The sequence below is a fragment of the Bufo bufo genome, chromosome 4, assembly GCF_905171765.1.
Source record: "Bufo bufo chromosome 4, aBufBuf1.1, whole genome shotgun sequence".
In the NCBI taxonomy this organism is placed as follows: Eukaryota; Metazoa; Chordata; class Amphibia; order Anura; family Bufonidae; genus Bufo; species Bufo bufo.
In genome coordinates, this window is record NC_053392.1 from 553,556,594 (window position 1) to 553,568,281 (window position 11,688).

General features: G+C 44.3%; 1 protein-coding gene and 1 pseudogene across 1 annotated transcript in view; both read right to left on the reverse strand.

Moving 5' to 3' along the window:
* The window catches only part of LGALSL (galectin like), a 42,990-nt gene extending 39,787 nt beyond the window's left edge, over positions 1 to 3,203 (reverse strand). The window contains exon 1 of the mRNA XM_040430117.1: positions 2,985 to 3,203. Coding sequence (XP_040286051.1) covers positions 2,985 to 3,017 — 33 coding nt within the window. The 5' untranslated portion in view covers positions 3,018 to 3,203. The remainder of the gene's footprint in view (positions 1 to 2,984) is intronic.
* Positions 3,204 to 10,826: 7,623 nt separating this feature from the next.
* LOC120999310 lies at positions 10,827 to 11,359 on the reverse strand (annotated as a pseudogene).
* Between the last annotated feature and the right edge of the window lie 329 nt (positions 11,360 to 11,688).

Sequence of the window (11,688 nt, forward strand, 5' to 3'; positions counted from 1 at the left end):
ATACAGGGAGTGCAGAATTATTAGGCAAGTTGTATTTTTGAGGATTAATTTTATTATTGAACAACAACCATGTTCTCAATGAACCCAAAAAACTCATTAATATCAAAGCTGAATATTTTTGGAAGTAGTTTTTAGTTTGTTTTTAGTTTTAGCTATTTTAGGGGGATATCTGTGTGTGCAGGTGACTATTACTGTGCATAATTATTAGGCAACTTAACAAAAAACAAATATATACCCATTTCAATTATTTATTTTTACCAGTGAAACCAATATAACATCTCAACATTCACAAATATACATTTCTGACATTCAAAAACAAAACAAAAACAAATCAGTGACCAATATAGCCACCTTTCTTTGCAAGGACAATCAAAAGCCTGCCATCCATGGATTCTGTCAGTGTTTTGATCTGTTCACCATCAACATTGCGTGCAGCAGCAACCACAGCCTCCCAGACACTGTTCAGAGAGGTGTACTGTTTTCCCTCCTTGTAAATCTCACATTTGATGATGGACCACAGGTTCTCAATGGGGTTCAGGTCAGGTGAACAAGGAGGCCATGTCATTAGATTTTCTTCTTTTATACCCTTTCTTGCCAGCCACGCTGTGGAGTACTTGGACGCGTGTGATGGAGCATTGTCCTGCATGAAAATCATGTTTTTCTTGAAGGATGCAGACTTCTTCCTGTACCACTGCTTGAAGAAGGTGTCTTCCAGAAACTGGCAGTAGGACTGGGAGTTGAGCTTGACTCCATCCTCAACCCGAAAAGGCCCCACAAGCTCATCTTTGATGATACCAGCCCAAACCAGTACTCCACCTCCACCTTGCTGGCGTCTGAGTCGGACTGGAGCTCTCTGCCCTTTACCAATCCAGCCACGGGCCCATCCATCTGGCCCATCAAGACTCACTCTCATTTCATCAGTCCATAAAACCTTAGAAAAATCAGTCTTGAGATATTTCTTGGCCCAGTCTTGACGTTTCAGCTTGTGTGTCTTGTTCAGTGGTGGTCGTCTTTCAGCCTTTCTTACCTTGGCCATGTCTCTGAGTATTGCACACCTTGTGCTTTTGGGCACTCCAGTGATGTTGCAGCTCTGAAATATGGCCAAACTGGTGGCAAGTGGCATCTTGGCAGCTGCACGCTTGACTTTTCTCAGTTCATGGACAGTTATTTTGCGCCTTGGTTTTTCCACACGCTTCTTGCGACCCTGTTGACTATTTTGAATGAAACGCTTGATTGTTCGATGATCACGCTTCAGAAGCTTTGCAATTTTAAGAGTGCTGCATCCCTCTGCAAGATATCTCACTATTTTTGACTTTTCTGAGCCTGTCAAGTCCTTCTTTTGACCCATTTTGCCAAAGGAAAGGAAGTTGCCTAATAATTATGCACACCTAATATAGGGTGTTGATGTCATTAGACCACACCCCTTCTCATTACAGAGATGCACATCACCTAATATGCTTAATTGGTAGTAGGCTTTCGAGCCTATACAGCTTGGAGTAAGACAACATGCATAAAGAGGATGATGTGGTCAAAATACTCATTTGCCTAATAATTCTGCACGCAGTGTATTGCAGCTACTTGAACACACTGTACCCAGCACGCTGCACCAGAACAGCGGTGTAAAAACGTAAAAATACCCCCTCTCCTTTTTTTTCTGCCACCAAAGAAAATTCCATTAGTATCGCAAAAGGAGGATGGGCGCGATACATGTGGCGTCCATATCCACAGTCAGCGCTTATTTCTCCATTACATCTGAACGCTGATGTCACTGATGAATCCCCCCATACGACTACAACTACCGTAATAATAGTCAGCGAAGAACACGAGTCAGATAAAACCGCTATATGCCAGGAAGCGTCCATGTTATTAAAAGTGACCCCCCCCCCCATTTAGGTTTATCCACAAGTCAAGTTGTATTGTGACTTTTGACACGATTTTCATGACAGATATGACCGCAATGTGTGAATAAACACGTACAGACGTCTATGGTAATTCTCCGCAATTTATCCACCGCAGCAATATACAAAACACACAATATGGCGCATGTACACCGGGTGTCCTGTGTCTGAGGCTCAGCTATTGCAAATCGCCATTAATAAAGTCATATCGCAGGTGACTGCGCCGAGATATCATGAGAGACCGCCAAATGTCACAAGCGATATGTCACCGAGGAAGGAAACCTGTAATAAGAGGGGCCGTGCGGGTCAGAAACGCGTCAGTCACTTGTGTGTGAACCAGGCCTCAGGGAGAACTGAATGGGATAGATAGATAATAGATAGATAGATAGATAGATAATAGATAGGAGATAGATAGATAGATAGATAGATAGATAGATAGATAGATAGATAATAGATAGGAGATAGATAGATAGATAGATAGATAGATAGATAGATAGATAGATAGATAGATAATAGATAGATATGAGATAGATAGATAGATAGATAGGAGATAGATAGATAGATAGATAGATAGATAGATAGATAGATAGATAGATAAATAGATAGATAGATAAATGATATTAGATAGATAATAGATAGATATGAGATAAATAGATAGATAAGTGATAGATAGATAGATAGATAGATAGATAGATAGATAGATAGATAGATAGATAGTGGATAAATAGATAAATAGATAGATAGATAGATAGATAGATAGATAGATAGATAGATAACAGATATTAGATAACAGATATTAGATAACAGATAACAGCCGCAGCCTGTCCCGCAGTAGATGACATGGCGGCACACTACTACTACACACATGTACACTCAGGCAGATGTCCTGTATATGCGGCTCCCATTCCTCCACTGGTGACAGGTTACTGCTGTTACTGGTGAGGACGTGGTGCTCTTGGCAGCGGATAAATGGGCAGAAGATGACAGGCTGGGCGGCGGAGCTGGCAGTAGGCTGCAGGCAGGGCGCCACCCCGGTACCTACCTAACACCCCCGTCTTGTTCTGCACCCCTCAGGAAGGCACTTACCATCGTCTCCCTTTCTACCAGGGACCCCGCCATTTTGCTGTCGGTGCAGTGGTGCGGGCTGCGGAGGGACTGGATCAGCTGGAGCCCGGCGGGGAGGCGGCGGCTGCGGGCACAGGAGGGCAGGTCTGACTCTGAGCCGGGCTGAGCTCGGATCACACCACAAGGCAGGAGCCGGGGCTGACCTGGCAGACTGGAAAAGCTGACAGGAGGGAGGCGGTGATGGCGGAGGAGGAGCCCTGCACAAGTGGCTGCTTCTCCCTATATCTCCAATGTGTGTGCTGTGATACAGGCCGGGCATGTGTCAGGAGGGCACCTCTGCTGCCAACACTGCTCACAGGTGAAGATACAGGCCGGGCATGTGTCAGGAGGGCACCTCTGCTGCCAACACTGCCCACAGGTGAAGATACAGGCCGGGCATGTGTGAGGAGGGCACCTCTACTGCCAACACTGCCCACACAGGTGAAGATACAGGCCGGGCATGTGTGAGGAGGGCACCTCTGCTGCCAACACTGCCCATACAGGTGAAGATACAGGCCGGGCATGTGTGAGGAGGGCACCTCTGCTGCCAACACTGCCCACACAGGTGAAGATACAGGCCGGGCATGTGTGAGGAGGGCACCTCTACTGCCAACACTGCCCACACAGGTGAAGATACAGGCTGGGCATGTGTGAGGATGGCACCTCTACTGCCACCATATCCCACACAGGTGAAGATACAGGATGGGCATGTGTGAGGATGGCACCTCTACTGCCAACACTGCCCACACAGGTGAAGATACAGGCTGGGCATGTGTGAGGAGGGCACTTCTACTGCCAACACTGCCCACACAGGTGAAGATACAGGCTGGGCATGTGTGAGGAGGGCACCTCTACTGCCACCATATCCCACACAGATGAAGCTACAGGCCGGGCATGTGTGAGGAGGGCACCTCTACTGCCAACACTGCCCACACAGGTGAAGATACAGGCTGGGTATCACCCATTCTTGAAGAGAATATACTTGCAAATGCCATCTTCATCCCTCAGTTGAGGTGACGAAACTCCCACAATTTCTAACCAGGGTCACAGTGCCCCCAGGACAGAGACAGCTGTAGTGCCCTGATAAGAATAGCCACAGTGCCTCCATGACAGTGCCAATCATAGTGCCCATTATGACAGCCGCAGTGCCCCATGTTAGTGTCAACCATAGTGCTTCCATTATAATGACAACCGCAACACAGTCTTTATCAGTGCCAATCATAGTGTCCTCATAACAGAGCCTCAGTGTCCCCATAAGAGAAGCAGCCACTGTGTCGTCATAAACAGGGCAAAGTGACTTCCACGGCAGGATGAGCCACTGTGGCCCCATAATAACACAGTGGCCCCAAGAAAGTGCAGTCATTGCTGGCAGTGTGAAAATAAAAGGGGCTGTCTGAGATAAATTATAACTCAGTACATGTCATAAAAATACTCCTTTTCTCCCTTGCTGCTCCCAGTGCACCACTCTGGTGTTTTCTTTCCTGGCTGCAGCGGTGACGTCCCTTATACTGCTGAGGTCAGTGATTGGCTGCACAGTGACCTGGTGTGTACGGGACTGGAGCATGGCGCTGGGAGCAGCATTGCAGTAGGACTTCTGAATGTTATATTTACTGCTGCTGCTGAAGCTTTTATTTATCTCAGACAATCCCTTTAACCCCTTTTTGACTGGAGATCTGTACATGTATGGCATGGGATTAAAGTTCCTGCAGTCTAGCGATATACAGTTGTGTTCAAAATAATAGCAGTGTGTTTAAAAAAGTGAATAAAGCTCAAAATCCTTCTGATAGCTTTTATTTCCATACACACAAATGCATTGGGAACATTACACATTCTATTCCAAATCAAAACATGAAGAAAAATATATCAAATTTGTGTTGTTAAATTTTTAAGAAAAGTGAATATTAGACTGTTCAAAAAAATAGCAGTGTTTGTATTCTTCTTTAGAAACTCATTCACTATATAAACTGAAAAATTATTTTGCTTTCCTTTCAATCACTTAGGGGTCACTGAAATCCACCATCTAAAACATAACTTTTATTAGTATATTACAATAAGAACCTGTCCCCATATATACACAAAAAAATGAAAAAAATAATGATAAATAAAATGAAAATAGCTATCCCATAAGGGCAATGAAGTATAGGGTGGGTCGGGTAGACCAATGATGGAAATAAGGGAAGCTGACCCTAGTTTCACCCTATACTAGATGGCCCTACCTACAAACGGAATAGCTGCCCCGATAGGGGCGATCCCGTGTCTCGTGCCTCCTATAAACCCTAGGAGACCCTAAACAGGGGGATGGGTACTGCCAATAGATCAATGGCAGGCAACCTATTCCTAGGCAATAACGTACAAAAAACAACAAAATAGTGCATGTATCTCAAGTGATATAGACAAAGACACAGTACCAAACATGTGAGCACACGTGAGGTCTGAGAACAAACCCAACGCGTTTCGCCTAATTGATGATAGGCTCATCAGGGGATTACTATGAGAGTGTTGTCAGAACAAACATAAGAGAAATATGAATGGACTAAGATGCAGCCAATCAAAGACAACAATTGAAAACTAAAGTATTGTCGATTTGGTTCCCAAATCTGGATAAACTAAGTGGTAGAATCCCATATGCACTTCAGGGGATACATAGATATGACTCCCGGCTAACAGTCAGGTGGTCAATACCCCAATGTGTATGTAAGATAATGCCGATATTGATGTATCAGGACATGGAATGATGATAAGCAGCCATATAAAGACAAATTAACAACATGTTACAACCAAAGAAGTACAAAGATGGCTGGATAACTGATATACAATCCAAGTCTATTCAAATAACAACCCCTTATTGGTATATTCTGTGGTGCAAATAGCGAAAACAATGTCCATAAGATAGAACCACAAGCCAATTCAGTAACAACAGATATTGGTAGAATTCTATATAGACAAAAGGGGATATATAGATATGACCCCCGGTTGACAATCAGGTGGTCAATACCCCCATGTGTAGACAAGGGAATACCAGTGTTAATGTCTCAAAACATGATGGTAAGCAGGCATATATAGGCAAGTTGACAACATGTTATAACCAAGGAGATGGCTGGATAACAGATATACACTCAGCTAAAGAACTATTAGGAACACCATACTAATATGGTGTTGGACCCCCTTTTGCCTTCAGAACTGCCTTAATTCTACAAGGTGCTGATAGCATTCTTTAGAAATGTTGGCCCATATTGATAGGATAGCATCTTGCAGTTGATGGAGATTTGAGGGATGCACATCCAGGGCACGAAGCTCCCGTTCCACCACATCCCAAAGATGCTCTATTGGGTTGAGATCTGGTGACTGTGGGGGCCATTTTAGTACAGTGAACTCATTGTCATGTTCAAGAAACCAATTTTAAATTATTCGAGCTTTGTGACATGGTGCATTATCCTGCTGGAAGTAGCCATCAGAGGATGGATACATGTTCTCATTCTGTTTATGCCAAATTCGGACTCTACCATTTGAATGTCTCAACAGAAATCGAGACTCATCAGACCAGGCAACATTTTTCCAGTCTTCAACAGTCCAATTTTGGTGAGCTCGTGCAAATTGTAGCCTCTTTTTCCTATTTGTAGTGGAGATGACTGGTACCCGGTGGGGTCTTCTGCTGTTGTAGCCCATCCGCCTCAAGGTTGTGCGTGTTGTGGCTTCACAAATGCTTTGCTGCATACCTCGGTTGTAACGAGTGGTTATTTCAGTCAACGTTGCTCTTCTATCAGCTTGAATCAGTCGGCCCATTCTCCTCTGACCTCTAGCACCCACAAGGCATTTTTGCCCACAGGACTGCCGCATACTGGATGTTTTTCCCTTTTCACACCATTCTTTGTAAACCCTAGAAATGGTTGTGCGTGAAAATCCCAGTAACTGAGCAGATTGTGAAATACTCAGACCGGCCCGTCTGGCACCAACAACCATGCCACGCTCAAAATGGCTTAAATCACCTTTCTTTCCCATTCTGACATTCAGTTTGGAGTTCAGGAGATTGTCTTGACCAGGACCACCCCCCTAAATGCATTGAAGCAACTGCCATGTGATTGGTTGACTAGATAATTGCATTAATGATAAATAGAACAGCTGTTCCTAATAATTCTTTAGGTGAGTGTATAATCCAGACCCATTCAGATAACAACCTCTTATTCGTATAAGTGGCAGAACAAATGGAACCACATACAAACTCAGTTATAACAAGCGTGAAATGGTTCTAGGTTTGCGCCATGATATTTAGTGATACTTGCATGCCCAGGCACTATCGGGGAAGGGGGGAGAGGTCCCACCAACAATACATGCTGCCGCGCTGATGATGTCTGCGCAAACCTAGCACCATTTAACGCTTGTTATAACTGAGTTTGTATGTGGTTCCATTTGTTCTGCCACTTATACGAATAAGAGGTTGTTATCTGAATGGGTCTGGATTATATATCTGTTATCCAGCCATCTCCTTGGTTATAACATGTTGTCAACTTGCCTATATATTCCTGCTTACCATCATGTTTTGAGACATTAACACTGGTATTCCCTTGTCTACACATGGGGGTATTGACCACCTGATTGTCAACCGGGGGTCATATCTATATATCCCCTTTTGTCTATATTGGATTCTACCAATATCTGTTGTTACTGAATTGGCTTGTGGTTCTATCTTATGGACATTGTTTTCGCTATTTACACCACAGAATATACCAATAAGGGGTTGTTAGGGTACTTTCACACTTGCGTTTTTCTTTTCCGGCATAGAGTTCGGTCACAGGGGCTCTATACTGGAAAAGAACTGATCAGGCATATCCCCATGCATTCTGAATGGAGAGTAATCCGTTCAGGACGCATCAGTCTGTCTTGAGTTCAGTTGTTTTGACTGATCAGGCAAAAGATAAAACCGTAGCATGCTACGGTTTTATCTCCGGCGAAAAAACTGAAGACTTGCCTGAATACCGGATCTGGCATTTTTTCCCATAGGAGTGTATTAGTGCCGGATCCGGCATTCAGAATGCCGGAATGCTGGATCCGGCCTGCGCATGCGCAGACTGAAAAAATGTGAAAAAAGATACAAGACGGATCCGTCTGTCCGCATGACAAGCGGAGAGACTGATCCATCCTTGCAATGCATTTGTGAGACGGATCCGTCTCACAAATGCTTTCAGTCAGCGGCAGATCGGTGGGGAGTTCCGACAACGGAACTGCTTGCCGGATCACACTGCCGCAAGTGTGAAAGTAGCCTTATTTGAATAGACTTGGATTGTATATCAGTTATCCAGCCATCTTTGTACTTCTTTGGTTGTAACATGTTGTTAATTTGTCTTTATATGACTGCTTATCATCATTCCATGTCCTGATACATCAATATCGGCATTATCTTACATGCACATTGGGGTATTGACCACCTGACTGTTAGCCGGGAGTCATATCTATGTATCCCCTGAAGTGCATATGGGATTCTACCACTTAGTTTATCCAGATTTGGGAACCAAATAGACAATACTTTAGTTTTCAATTGTTGTCTTTGATTGGCTGCATCTTAGTCCATTCATATTTCTCTTATGTTTGTTCTGACAACACTCTCATAGTAATCCCCTGATGAGCCTATCATCAATTAGGCGAAACGCGTTGGGTTTGTTCTCAGACCTCACGTGTGCTCACATGTTTGGTACTGTGTCTTTGTCTATATCACTTGAGATACATGCACTATTTTGTTGTTTTTTATACGTTATTGCCTAGGAATAGGTTGCCTGCCATTGATCTATTGGCAGTACCCATCCCCCTGTTTAGGGTCTCCTAGGGTTTATAGGAGGCACAAGACACAGGATCGCCCCTATCGGGGCAGCTATTCCGTTTGTAGGTAGGGCCATCTAGTATAGGGTGAATCTAGGGTCAGCTTCCCTTATTTCCATCATTGGTCTACCCGACCCACCCTATACTTCATTGCCCTTATGGGATAGCTATTTTCATTTTATTTATCATTATTTTTTTCATTTTTTGTGTATATATGGGGACAAGTTCTTATTGTAATATACTAATAAAAGTTATGTTTTAGATGGTGGATTTCAGTGACCCCTTGCATTACTATACCACTGTTAATATCTTACCTCAGACTGGTACACGTCTGCTCTGTGAACTTTGAATCACTTAACTAATATTTAGTTGTATAACCGCTGTCTCTGAGAACTGCTCTACATCTGAGTTGCATGGAGTCAACCAACTTCTGGCCCCTGTGAACAGGTATTCCAGCCCTGGATGATTGGACTACATTCCACAGTTCTTCTATATTTCTTGGCTTTTCCCTCAGAAACTGCATTTTTGATGTCACCCCACAAGTTTTCTATTGGATTAAGATCCGGGGATTGGGCTGACCACTCCATATCGTCAATCTCGTAGGTCTGGAACCAAGATGATGCACGTTTACTGGTGTGTTTGGGGTCGTTGTCTTGTTGGAACACCCATTTCAAGGGCATTTCCTCTTCAGCATAAGGCAGCATGACCTCTTCGAGTATTCTGATGTATTCAAACTGATCCATGATCCTGGTATGCGATAAATAGGCCCAACACCGTAGTATGAGAAACATCCCCATATCATGATGCTTGCGCCACCATGCTTCACTGTCTTCACAGTGTACGGTGGCTTGAATTCAGTGTTTGGGGGCCATCTGACAAACTATCTCCGGCCACTAGACCCAAAAAGAACAATATTACTTTCATCAGTCCAGAAAATGTCTCTTTAGGCCGTCAATGTGCTCTTTGGCAAATTGTAACCTCTTCAGCACATGTCTTTTTTTTAACAGTGGGACTTTGCGGAGGCTTCTTGCAGATAGCTTGGCTTCACATAGGCGTCTTCTAATTGTAACAGTACTCACAGGTAACTTTAGACCTTCTTTGATCTTCCTGGAGCTGATTGTTGGCCGAGTCCTTGCCAAGTTTTTCGCTTTCTTTCACGTCTTTCAGGTTTTGGTTGCCATTTTAAAGCATTTGTGATTATTTTAGCTGAGCAGCCTATCATTTTCTGCACTTCTTTATATGTTTTCCCCTCTCCAATCAACCTTTTAATCAAGGTACGCTGTTCTTCTGAACAATATCTGGAACTACCCATTTTCCTCAGAATTTCAGAGAGAAATGCACTGTAACCATCATGTATAACATTTGCTGCCTTCCTTCCTTAAATAAGGGCAATAATTGCCACCTGTTTTTCAAAGAATGAATGACCTCTCTCATTGAAATCCACACTGATATTATTTTGAACATGACCCTTTCAATTAGTGATTGAATTACAGAGAATCAGCAGCAGAACGCCGTACATGCACGGCGTTCGTTTAAATGCTCCCCTGCCGAGATCGCGCACCTGAAGCGCAAATTACCTGACTGTGTCGGGGACCGAACAGCTCCCCCTTGACAGCCAGGGACCGATCAACAGTGGTCCTGGCCGCAGATCACCGCCACACATCTTCTTCTCCCAACGAGCGATCTCGCGTGTGTGCGCTTGCGCGCACACATCTCCTCCTCTTCTGGCATCTGGCTCGGAGATGAGAAATAGCTTTCTGTACATAATTCATTGTGATTGGTCCGTTCCTGACTGTGGACCAATCACAATGAGTTATGTACAGAACGCTATCTCTCAGCTTCGATCCTCTCATTTCAGTGAGAGAAGTGATCAGAGGCAGAGTGAAAGTTAGACCTGTGAAAAAAAAAACACACACTCCAAAAGTGCCCCTCATTTGTCCCCTGTGACCCTCATCACCCATCATTTGTCCCCTGTGACCCTCATCACCCATCATTTGTCCCCTGTGACCCTCATCACCCCTCATTTGTCCCATGTACCTGTGTGCTGTCTGCCAATAGTGACAGTACATCAGCACCCACGTCCATACTGTCAGTAACCTGTTTTTGGCAAATCATTAGGGTTAGTTAGGGAGTTATCAGGGTTAGAGCTCTTGTTTTAGGGTAAGTTAGACGTTTATTGGAAAAAAATTATAATATTGAGGACGTCCGTACTTGTCCCCGATTATAAATACTCCGTTTCCTGATTGCCTGTTCCCGCTGAGCCTTTCGCACTTCAGGCTTCTGGTTTCTCTTGGCCATAATTTCAGCCAGAGGCAACAGTGATAGCCCTCTGGAACATTACAGCACGATGGGAACGTTTCTTCTGGATTTCTTCCGACTGCCCCTTCTTGTGCTTCCTCCTGTACAGGACGGTCCAGTTGATCTGACGAGCGTTCCTCTTTGAAAGGAACGCAGACTCGCATTTTGCATTGAGGAACTGGAACACCTTCCCGTCAGTCCTGGCCGTGCCTCTTGTAGCCGCTGAAGCTGCACAGCTCGACCTTCATGGCGCCGGCTAAGATGGCGAAGAGCTGTCTGGGCATTTTAATATTGATGACCTATCCTCAGCATGTGCAGTGTGCATGTGCCATCTCCCTTCTATCTTCCTGCTCTCCGCTATATGTCTATGGGACAGCAGCAGGCAGGAAGACAGACGGGAGATGTCACATGCCCACAGCACGCGCCGTCTCCTCATACAGCTGATCAGCCGAGGTGCCAGGTGTTGGACCCCCGCCAATCTGATATTGAGGACCTATCCTGAGGATAGGTCATCAATAGTAAAAGCCTGGACAACCCCTTTAACTTTTTCACTTTTTATGTTTTACTGATTTTCTAC